The sequence below is a fragment of the Strix uralensis genome, chromosome 2 (assembly GCF_047716275.1).
Source record: "Strix uralensis isolate ZFMK-TIS-50842 chromosome 2, bStrUra1, whole genome shotgun sequence".
In the NCBI taxonomy this organism is placed as follows: Eukaryota; Metazoa; Chordata; class Aves; order Strigiformes; family Strigidae; genus Strix; species Strix uralensis.
Genome location: NC_133973.1, coordinates 27,311,821 through 27,325,991, shown reverse-complemented (window position 1 = coordinate 27,325,991; position 14,171 = coordinate 27,311,821). Strand labels below are relative to the sequence as shown.

The 14,171-nt window shown below is 42.3% G+C and overlaps 1 protein-coding gene across 1 annotated transcript in view; it reads right to left on the bottom strand.

Annotated features, from left to right (window-relative positions):
* The window catches only part of CHODL (chondrolectin), a 28,624-nt gene extending 14,824 nt beyond the window's left edge, over window positions 1-13,800 (bottom strand). The window contains exon 1 of the mRNA XM_074860887.1: window positions 13,710-13,800. Coding sequence (XP_074716988.1) covers window positions 13,710-13,800 — 91 coding nt within the window. The remainder of the gene's footprint in view (window positions 1-13,709) is intronic.
* Window positions 13,801-14,171: the final 371 nt, after the last annotated feature.

The window sequence follows — 14,171 nt, the reverse complement described above, 5'->3', positions numbered from 1 at the left end:
CTGTGCTGTGCCTCCCTGTCATGGGAAAACAGCTAGCTTTCCATCCCTAACACACATACCCGCTCCCCCTCCCTGTGTGTTTCTCAGCTGCTGAAGTGCCCCCCTCACTCTATGTTCTCATGCAGTCTCTGCTCTTCTGTGACTCTCCCAAAACCTGAATCAAATGACCTCTCCAACAGGACAAATGGGTCCTTGCTGGCTAACTGACCAAGCTTCTTCAGGGTACTTCTCTCCCAGTCAGCTGCTGCACAGAGACTCACATTGCCAAACAAATGGCACGTGCTGTTTCCAAGCTGCTGTAAGGTCATGTCCGTAAGCTCAGCTTCATCACCCACACCAAGCTGAGGAAAGCAGACGGGACTTCGCAGAGCAGGGAGGAGAAGGACAGGCACATGTGACGCACAGAGGCAGTTGAGCTGCTCGACAGGTGCCGCTGTACCCAGTAACAGCTTGCCACCATTGGGAGCTCAGAGCAGGAAGCCCTCTTGGAGCCATCCAAAGCACAGATGGGAAGGCCCAATCAGTACCCAACGGTTTATCTGTAAGGGTTAAGTTAAAATCTTGAAAAAAAAAAGTCTTCACACAAAGTTTCTTCACCTAAACTGATCTGAATAGTTTTTGAGGATTTTGTTGTTATTGCAGATGTTTGTGCAGGGTTAAATAACTCTAAAATAAAGAATTATAGAGTGAAAGAACAGAACAAGTGAAAATTTGCATACAATCCAACTCCTAAATTACTTCTCTCTACAGCATGGCAAAAGTAGTAATTTCCTTCTTACAGGCTGATCATTTGTGCAAGAATATACCTCTAGAAAACAATAGAGAAAACAGCAAGGAACCAAGAAGCACTTGGCATTAAGACCCATCAGGTGTCAATGAAGTATGTGATGTAGAGTAGTAAGCTTTCTGGAAGAAGCTGTGAAATTTTTTTTCTTCTAGTTAATTTAGTCCTTGTGTTTAGGCAATGACCTACTCTGAATCTTTTCTTTCTTCTTTTGAAGGGGACTTTTATCTGCTACAGTGGAGCTAGTTAAATGTGTTAATGGAAATCCAAAGTTGTGCCTTAATAGCTGGCAAATCAGTTGACATTTTCGTGCTCTTCTCAGAACACACAGAGATGTCAAGTTTTCAAGCTTCATTTTTTACAGCTTTCTCTCCTTACTAATTTCTGAACTACAAAGCAGAAATAATTTACCAGTGAAAAGCAACAGAATGGACCACACTGTATAGCAGACAAGTATGGAAACATTAGCTACGGGCTATTTTACCTTTTTCTAACATCTTTGCAGCAGACAAGACTCTACTGTTTATTCTAAAGCAACATTTGTTATTTCTACTGTATAAATTGAATTCAGATTTTTCTGTCACAATTGAATAGAACTAGATTTGTAAGCAAGCCTATTGGAATGTATCGGGCTAAGATACTAAGCAATGTGAATACAATACAGGCAAGTTAGGCCTTTACAACCTTTCCACAAAATCTGCCCTGTGCTGCTTGAGAGAAGAAAGAAAACATGAAGGAAAACATTATTTCATCACAGGGTATCCAGAAAGGAAAAAAAGAAAAGCATGTTATTTAGTCCTTCCTTCAGCATGAGACCAAAGATCTAATGAATCAATTTAATAAGATCTAAGAACTTATTCTTACTGTTTTACCTTACAAATGCTCATACAAGTTAAGGTTTCAACCAAACTTATCTATCTGCAGATGTGGAGTGTTTATGTCCTTCCTTTCATGGAGTGTATTAGCTCCTCAATCCTTGACCTACCTTCCCTCACCCAAGCCCAGACCCTGGTCAGAAGAAGGCACAGAAATAGGCAAAACACACACTTTGGCTTGGTGTCATGAACGCACACCTTAGCTTTTGATCAACAATTGCTTTCTTGTCTGTTGAGGGAATAGTGCTGTGCTGAAGCAACGACTAACAAAGACTACTGTTTTTTTCTCTGGTTGCAAAACTGCAAGATTAGGTCTCCCCAGCTTCCCTAATGGAAATGTCTCCAGGTTTGTTCTTTCTACCCCTCGTGCGTACACGAGCCATACAACATAGTTCTGGCCCTGTTCCCTCAGCCTTAGCAGCTTTAGTTGCCTACTGCAGAAAACCTGAGCTGGCTGAAATTCCTTTGCGCTCACTTTGTCTCACCATGCCATTTAGCTGAAGAAAACAAGTGTACAGTACTTGCTCTAAGAAGTGTTAGTTACCATTTACATCCATATGGATCAATTTTCATCTTTGGGTGTCACACAGCAGCTCCATAGTAGAATGTTTTGATATCAATATTAAAACAAAGATAGCTTTTAGTTGAAATAATTGATACTTAGTTAAAACATTTCTGCAGATAATTCTGCAGGGGAAAAAAATCTCCTTCATGAAAAGGAGAAACAAGCAAATTCTCAGCTGATATCTCAATTATGTCTCCATTATGTTTTAATAATGATGTTTCATTAAACAAAAGTAATAGGTTACTTTAGGTCTGCCACCACAGAAGTTATAGCAAAGTGTCATTTAGAAGCAAAATTACTGATGAAGTACCCAGCTCAAAGACTCACCTCCCTAAGAGCATCAGGCTCAGTCCTAATTACACCCCCATGGGCAATGAGGGGCACAAAGCTTATCTTAACACACATGACTCAGTTGGAGGTTTGAAGCTACCAGGTAGAAGATAAGCTCCCTGCTGGTAAACCCCATCCCTCTTCTTCTTGAACCTCATAAACTAACCTACAGTCCAGGGTCCATTACCATTAGCATCCATCCGGATTAGTGGGGAACAGCAGCTGCATGTGCATAGCATAGGTGAGAACAAAGGAATGCACAAAGCCTGCTGTAGAAAAGTCCATTATGTTTTTATACTGTGACTTTTTTCTTCCTAAGATGATGGATTCCGCAGAAAACACAGGAATGTGAAATATTTAACACTAACCAGAGTCCCAACGGTCAGCATGAGACTGACAGAGGCCCCTGAAAGTAAAGTAACAAAATAGAGACCTAAGGACTTAAGTGAAATAACAGCAAGACAGAAATCTACGTAAATTAACCGAAATATTCCACTAGCTAGATAATATTTCTCTGCTTGTCTTAAGATTAGTCTTGCTCTTGAATTTGTGTGAGCACACTGACTGCAGGCACTGTGTAAACAGCATGCAGAATACTGAGGAGTTTGTTTTCACCTGTCCCTGTGTCCCAGGGTGCTCCTTGCCAAGTCCCAGTAATGCACTCCAGAATGTGGCCATTAAGAGGCTGAAAGATACTAAATTTTCCTCATCACATTTTGATTCACAGAATTGTCTAGGTTGGAAAAGACCTTGAAGATCATCCAGTCCAACCATCAACCCAACATTAACAGTTCCCAACTACACCATATCCCTCAGCGCTATGTCGACTCTACTGAAACACCTCCAGGGATGGGGACTCCACCACTGCCCTGGGCAGCCCATTCCAACGCCCAACAACCCGTTCTGTAAAGAAATGCTTCCTAATATCCAGTCTAAACCTTCCCTGGTGCAACTTGAGGCCATTACCTCTTGTCCTATCACTTATTACTTGGTTAAATAGACTCATCCCCAGCTCTCTGCAACCTCCTTTCAGGTAGCTGTAGAGGGCGATGAGGTCTACCCTCAGCCTCCTCTTCTTCAGACTAAACAACCCCAGTTCCCTCTTCAAAGCTGATGCATCTTGTCAACTAACCTTTGTATCATCCCATCAAATTTTGACTGGGTTCAGCCACTGGTCATGTTTTGATATATTATGTTACTGCTGTTGATGTTTTACTGCATCATATTTGTGTCCATCTATTGAATTTGTTCTTTTGATGATTCATATTATTTAAAAAAAATACTGTGATAAGATTTTCCAATTACATTCTGTGTTCATTTATGATGAAAGCAAATTGTCATATTCTCTCCCAAAGTTTGTAATACTGAAGACACATCATTCTCTAGCTGAGTCAGTATTCAAGTCACAGGTGTTGCTTAGCTCATGCTCCTGAGCAGGGTAAGAAATTCCGTGTGCTCATAAATTTGCCATTCAAATACCAGCTGCTATATACATCATATGCCAGCCTGTACCTGTATTAATACCCATAGCTAACTCTTCCATACTTTAATAGGTACTTTTTCCTCCTACCCTCCTAATAACCAAGTCTGCAGATAGAAGAGACATTTATTATTGGTTTATACTTTCTCTGGATTAGGGGTTATGCCTAATCATCATAATACAGTTTCTCTAAAGTGATTTTTCTTTTGTGAAAAATTTCGAAGGTTCCCAGTCCCTTTTAAGAGCTTATATAAAATAACTGAGGGCCACATTTGCCTATTAAGTAGCTGCACTTCAGGTAGATATGTGTACAGGCAGACAGTTTGTATACATCATATCATATATGTATCATTAGCATGTAGACAATGTCTAAGGTGGCTTAGTAGAGGCTGGCCCCAACCTCTTAAGCAAAACTCATCTATTAGCCAGACTTTTTACAATACTTATCATAATGGAGTCCCTTTCTTGCTAAATTCTTAGGCATTAGCAAAAATTATGTATCGATAACATGTATAGAAGTGATAGGAAAAGGCAAATTCTTTCTATTCTCTCTCAAACGCATGCCAGATAATCTATCTTTAGCCATTAACCATCCCATATCTTGTGAATTAGTGAAGTCGATCACAGAGGTCCTCAGACACCAGCCAGACAGACATCTCCAGCAATAACACAGCTTTTGCAGAGAGAGAAAACAGGGGATGATGGAAACTGTAAGTAGACAGTACTGTATTATACCAATCATACAGAGATTTAGTACAGTTATGCAGAACATGAAAGCTACACAAGAAGCATTTGTCCCAGCCCAGTCCCTCTCCTTTATTTTCTGTTTTGCCCTGGGAAGTGACTTTCAGTTCATTTATTGCCAAAGTTAAGTTTTCACCTGTATGTCAACCTTTACTAGTTATGTTATTGTGTTTCCAAGCACTTTTGGGGACAAGGGGTTGACTTGGTTATTTCTGAATAACCACTGTTCTCAATAGACTCATAACAGCTACACTTTTACAAAACCAAGCCATAGGAAAGGAGACTGTTTGTAAAGGAGCACTGGGCAGTGCTGATTTGAGTATTAGAAGAATATTACTTACCACTAACACCTGGATTCTGCCATCTGGCTGAATACAAAATATGAAAAATACAAAAATTAAATCTGATAGCTTCCCTGCATATTGCAGCAAAATAGCTTGTTAAAAACAAATATACATACGAACACTGATAAGTATTGACCCAAACGGATTATTTTTGGGGAGGTTTGTTAAAGCCTCTATGTGCTCAGAACTTGCACTGTTCTAGGTCTTGGGAAGATGCAAGCAAGGATTCCTTGTCCTACAAAACATAGATATGTTTTTCATTGTATTGAATAAAGCACTGGGAGGACCTGTCTTCCCCAGAGCAGACTAGAAGTTTGTCTGAATTTTCAAAATCAGGGATGTGGTGTTTCAGACACAGTCTTGTTCTTGATGTACTGGGAACTGGAATACCTGCCTGCATGAAAGGCTGCCATCTTCACCAAGCAGCGATAGGCTTATTCACTCATTTCACAAAGAAAATAACACATACATTTATTTCTTATAGTTAGCTTCTCAGCCCCGGCACACATGGCAGGGATCTCAGGCCACTGATAATGGTGCTGTAAAGAAGTAGCTTGATGTCTAAATCTCATTAGAAGTTAATCAACACTTGACCATCCATAATTACCCTTGCAGGAAAACATACAATTACAATTATGTAAACCAATACAGGGTAAAGGTCTTGAACTGGAAAATAAATATCCATTTTTATGAAACAGTTTTAGTCACTGATTCAAATGATACGTCAGTGTCAAAAAAAAAACCACCTATAAAGTATTACCCAGATACTTCTTTTCCCCCCTGCAGTCAAATCATTAAAGCCCTGACAGTTTTCCTTTCTAAGTGAAACATACATACTTTTTGGCATCAGATCTGTTGCAGATATCTAGCACATCATAAATTTAAAGCCTGAGATCCATTTAGCTTTTCCTGTAATAACAGTTTTCCTCTCTTCTGATCATGTGAACTTTACGGGCATATATCACAGGGCTGATCATGGCAGCCAGCCACCTGCTTCTATAAGGGGCCAGTGCACAACTGCACTGTCCTAGGGGTTCGAAGTGCCACCATAGTTGCTAACACAACCCCCTAAAAATAGCAAGTTGCCTTTCCTTTTCCCATGTTAAAAGAGAACCAAGATTGGTATCAGACCTATATTTTTCCCCTATCTGTCTTTAACAGGTCTAACAACATTGTCACTGTGAACAATGCAGGCTCCTTGGCATCACCAAGCATGATGAGGACAATGCACTTAAACTTAGCGCTGGCATCCGCAGAGGTGATAGGCTTTCATCTCAACGTGGTACAATCTGCATCTTCTCAACTGACAATAAGAAAAAAGTTACTATGAGCACAGGACACGGAGCATAAACATTTTCTTTTGCAATATACACTCAGCACCTCAGTTTCCCGAACAATGAATTATGTTTGTTAAAAAAATGCAGAACTACCCTAAAGTATAAACTCTTTATGTGTATAAATATCCCTATTCACTTCCACAGACACAAGCAGGCAGGCCAATGATAACACCCAAATGTCAATGGAATCTATTCAAGCCTATTCAAAACACGAGGAAATATGATGTGTTAGAAAGATCTACACATCTACAAGTCTGCTGCAGGATGTGGATTATTTACCCAGAACTTAAAAAAAACCCCACACTTACTGCTGAAGCTGCTAACAGTGTTTTCAGAATAATGAAAACAATCAAGCAAAAAGTCTTATAGACACACACAAACATAATAAATTTTTTATATATCCCAGCCTGAAGACACACCAAGAGTGTTAATAAAAAAGCATAAATGACACGAACACTGACAAGACTGGCAAATTAAGTCCCTTCATCAATAGTTTTCTGTGTAGCTGTGAAGACCAGAACAGATTTCCCAGATACTTTTAAGACAGACACAACATGGCAGCTAATAAGTTGTTAGTATGTTGTAGAAGACTTGACAAAAACTGTAGTCTGAATGGTTTAAGTGTAATGTGTGCCAGCCTAGGGGAGCAGGAAATATTCTTACTCTCCTGTCCCAAACCAACAGACATTTTCACACATACCTAATTTTATATACATCAGTAGACTCCCTCAACAGGATTTCTCACAGGCATAAATCTAAGTTTCTACTGATTGCTCATTTCTTATTTTTGTCTCTAGAAGGATATATTCATAAATCTTTAGCAATTAAAATATACTCTTCATCAATCATTATCCAGAGCAGGCATCATCCATTCTTATTCTTTTTCAGTGAAATTTGAATGGCTTTTTCTAAGTAAGTGTATTTTCATGGATGTTACCAAGATGCCAGTATTTGCCACAGATGCAAGTAAAATGTATATATATGGATGTGAAATTATATTAATTTCCTTCATTTATGGACCTAAAGTTTCCTAGGGTGGAACACCTTACATGCATCTCAGTACAAGAGTACAACAGAGTGACCATCTTTTTGCAGTAGTTCCACAATTAAAAGAAAGCAACAGGCAAGTCCTTGCTCATTCACCTTTGTCATGGTTTGAGCCCAGAGGACAACTGAGCACCACTCACCCATTCACTCTCCCCTTCCCCCTCAGGAATGGGAAGGAGAAAATAAAGTAAAAGGCTCAGGAATCGAGGTAAGGACAGCAAGGGATGAATCACTCATAGTCACAGCAAAAGACAGACTTGTTAGCAGAAGAAAAAAAAAAATCACTTTAATTCAAACACTAACAACACCACCACTTAACAGACAGAGGGGGACAGTGAGAAGTGTTACCACATCTTAAAAATACACCTTCCCCCACCCCTCCTTCTTCCCCAGCTCAGTCTTGCTCCTGGTTTCTCTACCTTCTCCCCCACAGTGGCGCAGGAGGCAGGGAATAGCGGGTGCAGTCAGTCCTGCCGCTTCTTCCTCCTCAGGGGGAGCACTCTTCTTATTCTCCCCTGCTCTGGCATGGTGTTTGTCTCACAGGAGATAGTCCTCCATGAACTTTCTCTGGCATGAGTTCTTCCCATGGGCTGCAGCTGTTCCTGTGTTGCTCTACCATGGGTCACCCCCATGTGTTGCAACTGCAGGGGCTGCTTCTTCCCTCAGTCCCAGCCTTCTTCGGGCACAGCCACCTGCTCCGGTGTGGGGTCCTCCACAGGCTGCAGGTGGGCATCTGCTCCACTGGTGACCTCCATGGGTGGCAGGGAGGGCGGCCCTGCCATCTCACCACAGGATACAGGGGCATCTCTACTCTGGCACACCTCCCCACCTTCCTCCTCCTTTCTTCCACTGACCTCAGTGTTCGCATAGATGTCCTCCTTACAACTCATCCTCACAACTCCCAACCCTCTTTCAGATTCCCCTACTTAAATACGTTATCACAGAGGCACAGCTAACTGTCCCAGTCTTAGTGCAAAGGCAAGTCCGACTTGGAGCCAGGGGAAGCTTCAGGAAGCTTCTCACAGGGAGCCACTGCTGTAGCCCCCCTTCCTGCTACCAAAAACCCCTGGCACACAAAACCAGCACAACCTTCTACTAAAAAAAGTGGTAAAAGCCAATCCACATGGGATCTTAGAACTGCTGACAATTCACTTAAGGCAAAAAATAGAAGGGACCTTTGAGGGGAGGAGAAGTTAGAACATTTTTCTCTTAGGGTAAATTATCCTTTATAATAAAGTAAAATGGAGGTTATTTCACATCTTATGGTGAAATGGAGGTTATTTATACACATGAATCTATGGAGGTTATTTATACACATATACAACCCCATATGGGAAGAAACTGTTGAGATATATAGAGCAGGATTCATCTCACCAAACTTTAGTTATTCACAATGTACCTGTTCATATCTGAGCTGGCTCACTGACCTCACTATTGAAACAACCAAAAGAAACAGGCATTTTCAGGGTACATCTGCAGTATCATCAAAATCTATGTTAAAATTAATTCCACTCTAAAAATACTGATTTTTTTTCCTTCACTGCTTATAAAGTGATCTTAGAGTGATTAGCTGTATACTGCAGCTACATTTAGATCTAGAGCCATGTCAACTGTTTAGTTAGGACTCAGTATTTAAGACTGCTTGGAACTGAAGGTCCTACTGTCTGTCAGTGGTGGGAGTAGGGACTGCTTCAGCAAAAGACTCAATTTCCAACTAGTGAATGACAGGTATGAGTATGGGATTAGAGTGTAGAAATTACTATCAAGTCATCGCTTCATATCACTTACTTCACATCAGTACTATACATTTTCGGATCCATGAGAGATTTGCAAAGAGAAAGTCATTATGAGAATTCGTTTAAAAAAATAGTGTGGTATAGAGCACTTTAAGAATCAAAGCGCATTTTCCTGCAAACATCTTATAATCAAGAAGTTTGAACTACACAGGATCAGACCTGAGCTACGGAGAAGTCAAGGTACAGAACATGACTTCAACAAGGCGACTTTTTTGCACCTAGCTGTTGCACTGGGACAGCACACCAGTCGTGTCTCACCAGCAACAAGAAAAGCCATGTGAAAGACAAGCAGACTATCGATACTGTCTCACATGTGACTTATCATAGCTCCCTCCATGGTAGGTATTTTCTCTTGGGCCCATTAACCAAGTGGGGTACTGGTGCTTGGCAATCACGAGTCTGAGAATTGCAATGCCTTCCTCTATCTTCGAGCAAGACACTGAGAAGAAATTGTATTCCCGGAAAAGTAGCATGCTCACCTGAGACAAAACACTAGAATTGTTCAACACTCTTCCCTTAGCCACGGAATAGAGCCACAATCTGGCCAACCCGCATTGCTCTCCCCCATAGGCAAGGAGGTAAGCTTTACAGGGTTGATAAAGGGGGGTCGCCTCTAATAAATCAGTTTCAGGAATCAGACTTCTATAAGTACTTTGGTGTTTCTACCTTGCTACAGGAGGACTCATTCACCATCATGCATCTCAGGTTAACAAAACTATGTTATGATCTGAGTCATAGCAGTTCACCTAATATAAAATGTCTTTCCACAGGGTATTATGGAACTTCTGGGTGAGGAGCAAGGTGTGTTTAGTAGAAACATATACTATATCCGAGAGTGATTACCTCATTTCACTTTAAGAACCTAGATCATCAATTTGTCCCCAGGAAGATATTGCTCGGAATAGGTGCATAAGGAGAGTAATTAATAAAGGAGACCAGGAGAATTAAGTGCCCAACTTACCTTGTAGTTCTCAAAGTCTCAGCTTTAGTGATTACTAAGACCTACAACTGAACAAAAAGATCTTGTACCATGTGGGCATGCATGTCCATTAAAAGCTTTTCTAGTATGGAACCGAATGCTGGGCATTCACAACAAAATGTTGTCTTCGGTACACAACTGTTGCCTATGTATCCCATAGATGAGACTGGCAGTGTTTTTTCAAACTACACTTTCTCAAATTCTGAGCTACAAATGTAGCTTAAAATTAGCAGTCCATGCGCAAAAAAACCCCAGTGGAAGGTTTCATCTACAGAAAATACTTAAAAGTCTAACAGACAAAACTCAGGTGTAATAAGCAGGCCAAGCCAATTCAACTAAATTAAATTGTGCCTTTTGAGAAAGGGTTTGTTATCTCTATTCAATTCATTACCCATGAAGATACTTCTTTAATTATCTTACTTTACAGTATTTTATGACCAACTCAAATCTGGTCATAAGCTGTGCGAATGAACATATCCACATCCTTAAAGGCATCTGAAGCAAATAAGCCTATATTTTAGGGGCAACTCTTGCTGTTTCATGACTCACCAAATGCTTTTCTTCATTTGACATTTTATATATCCAAATACTTTAACACCAAAATGGATATATATTGCTTTAAAATACTGTATCAGTATTTAATCTGATATTGATGCATAGCAATAGCAAAGAGCAAAACTTTTAAAGCCATAGAAATAGAAAAAGAGAGCAAATATCAGCCATTAAACTATAACATCTATGATTAATACACAGGCTGTTAAATGATTAGTAATAAGATTAGCTTGCATCTTTCCTGCCCAACAGATACTTAAAGTAATTGCATCTTTGCAAACTGCATTATCATCACTTCATGTTCTTTATGATGTCATGGGACAGCAAGGCAGACTCAGCAGTTTCTCCTGAGCCCACTCTGATTTTTTTCTTTAAGAATCAATTCTCTGGCAACACTCGATATTCTGATATGGAGGCTGTGAGCACTGCGCACAAAACATCCATCTACACTAAAAATTACAAAGCATTTGTATTACTTCTCTTACACAATTCCCAAATTAAAGGTGACAAAGTAGTAAGACCTACATGTGAATTGTTTGATGCAAGTACTTGTTTTAATTATATCCTAGGAAAATTAACATACTTGGAAAAAAAAAAAAAAACAAAACAGAAAACCTTTACCTAAGGAAATGACATTTTGAAAAGGTAGACCCTTCCTTCCCTGCCCTCTTGACACTGGTCAAAATGGTTGAAATTCTGCAATTATTGCTAGGTCTGCTGCAAACTTACTGCAGTAAATGGGAATCTTTCCACAAGGTCCAGTGAGCATTCAAGTCCATTTCAGGAATGCTTTCTATGCGAGTGATAGGAATTATATATTTAACTTAGCCGGAATGAAAGCAGCAAGATTTCCATTTATTCCAGATTATCATGATTGAAGCATAATTAGCAATTTTTCAGAAACAGGTCTGGTTAAGATGTAAATTCGATTTTAAATGTAAGCCCATTTAAAACCAAACTGTTGGTTCTTATATAAGATAGACAGATAAGCTAGATGGAAGCCAGGTGAACGGCACACACTGACCAATAATTCAGTAGTACCATTTCTTGTTTGAAAAAACATCAACTACTACTACTAGTAGCACTAAACCTATCCACATGCATGTGGCAGGACAGGGGTGTGGCCTTTAAGAAGAAAAAAAGTTCACCTGCCAGTGTATCAGAATATTCTGGCATAAGCATACTAAATATTTTTGGCTGTTATTGTCTAGAGAATCTTTATCTAATGAACACAACTTCAGCCAATATGCCTAATAGTAGATAAATGGTTCCTTCTGTAAGTGGCTTCAAACCCTCTCCTGTATTCTACCAGCCAAGTATTAGCAGCATAATACGGTGCTATGAGACTCACTGCATGCTTTGATACGCTTCAGGGAAATAGGGGGTAGAGCCTGTATTCTTTCAAAACCCCAAAGCCTTATATGCATCTAGGAACAGCTTGACTAAGCAGTATACACATATATTACAATTGTTTTAAAACCTGGACCTCTACTCAGTTTGCTACATGTCACTTAAATGCAGAAGCTTCAGCTAGAAGATTAAGGGACTGGGTTTCCTCAGTCACACATGGACTCCTCCACTGAGACATAATGCAAAATGCATCTCATAGATGAGTAATCTTCACTATTCCTTAAAATAACAAGGTGTTACATAGTATTTATATAAATTGTTAAATTAAGAGCTCTGCTGTATCACATTACAATTCACATTATAACAGAGATACATGGAATATTTCAGGGTACACTTCAGGCAGGCAAGCTTTTTCAAAGTGTAGGAAGTACTGCTACTTAGCTATTGTTTCCCAGAAGATGAAGTTTCACCAAAAGCCCAACAGCACATCTCAGTTCTGCACATGAACTTGCTTCAAACAAGACATCACCAGAATGGTCAGTGACTGTACTCCATCAGCAACTAAGAAAACTACCTGAATTCAGCAGCCAGATGTTTGCTGAAAAAAAGACTTACAAAAAAGTTTTCTTGCCATGCTACCATTACAGCCTCTGAAACTACCGTATACAAATAATTTGCATTGTTCTGGAATTAGTTTGTAAAGAGACATGTTCTTACCTGCATATACAAAGATTTACACACATAAATTGTTAACAAGTAGGGTCAAGTGTGTAAATCTTTGTTTCAAGACAAATGTTGGGACGTGCCTGCACACACGACATGCCTCTGAGAGCCCGTTAGCTTTAGCTTGGAGGGTTTGACCCGAAGTGCAACCAAAAATAGCCTTTTCACTGAATTGAGCAGCTTCCGAGCATATGCACCTGTGTGCTGGAAATACCGAATGTGGTCCTACAGCTCTTAAATCAAACCTAAGATCAAAAGTTAGATATAGATTTCTGAAGTGTCCGCCTCTCAGTTTTGAGAGTTATAGATACACCCACACATAACAAAACTATTCATGCTACACGCTCTTAGAAGTTTGCTTTTTCCTCCTAACTATATTACAGAGAAGAAGTATTCCTGTGTAGATGCAAACAAATCTCTGTTGCTCAGAAAGACGCCGCAGCAAGTACATGCTCCACCTTCTCAAACAATTAAACCGGAGCTGCACCACGCAGGCGATCGGTCAAACCTGTACCTCTGCCTGCCCGAGACAGCCCCGCGCCGGCAGGAGCTGCCCGAGGGCGGCTGCAGAGGCCGCCCGACCGCCACCGTCCCGCCTCTGACCGCCCCGACCTGCGGCCGCTCCCCGCCCGCCGCCGCGGAGCCCCCGGGGACCAGCCCGGCCCCGGGCGCGCTCCTTCCGCCGCTCGCCCCCGACACGCGGGACGCTCCACGAGTGGGGTTGGTCCCAGGTCCTCCCCGCCGTGGTTCCCGCTCCTGCGAGCGCGGAGCTCCCGCGCCGACTCCCGGCCCCGCGCACTCACCGCTGAGGACGCGCCCGGCCAGCCCCCCGGGCCCGCACAGCACGGCGGCCGCCAGCACCGCCGCCAGCCCCAGCCCGCCTCCGGACCCCATGGCGGCGGCCCCGCTGCCGCTGCCCCCCAGAAGCGCCTCGGGCGCTCAGGGCAGGCCGATGCCCGCCGCCGGGGAAGGGGCGCCCGCCCAGCTCCGCGCCGCTGCCCACCACCGCCTCCCCTCCGCGCCGCCGTCCCGCCTATATCTGCTCCCCCCTGCCGAGGGCCGGCCCAGGCGGGCGGCCGGGACCGCCCCCGTGCCGCCCCCCGCCGCCCCCCGGCCGGCCACGACGGGGGCCGGCCCCGGGTCCGCGGGAGAGCGCCCGGGGGGCGGCCGTCTGCGCGGGGGGGGCGGCGGGGGCGCGGAGGGTCCCGCCCGGAGCGGGGGGCCGTGGGGCGCGGGCCCTGCCCGCGGGCGCCCGTCTGGGCTGG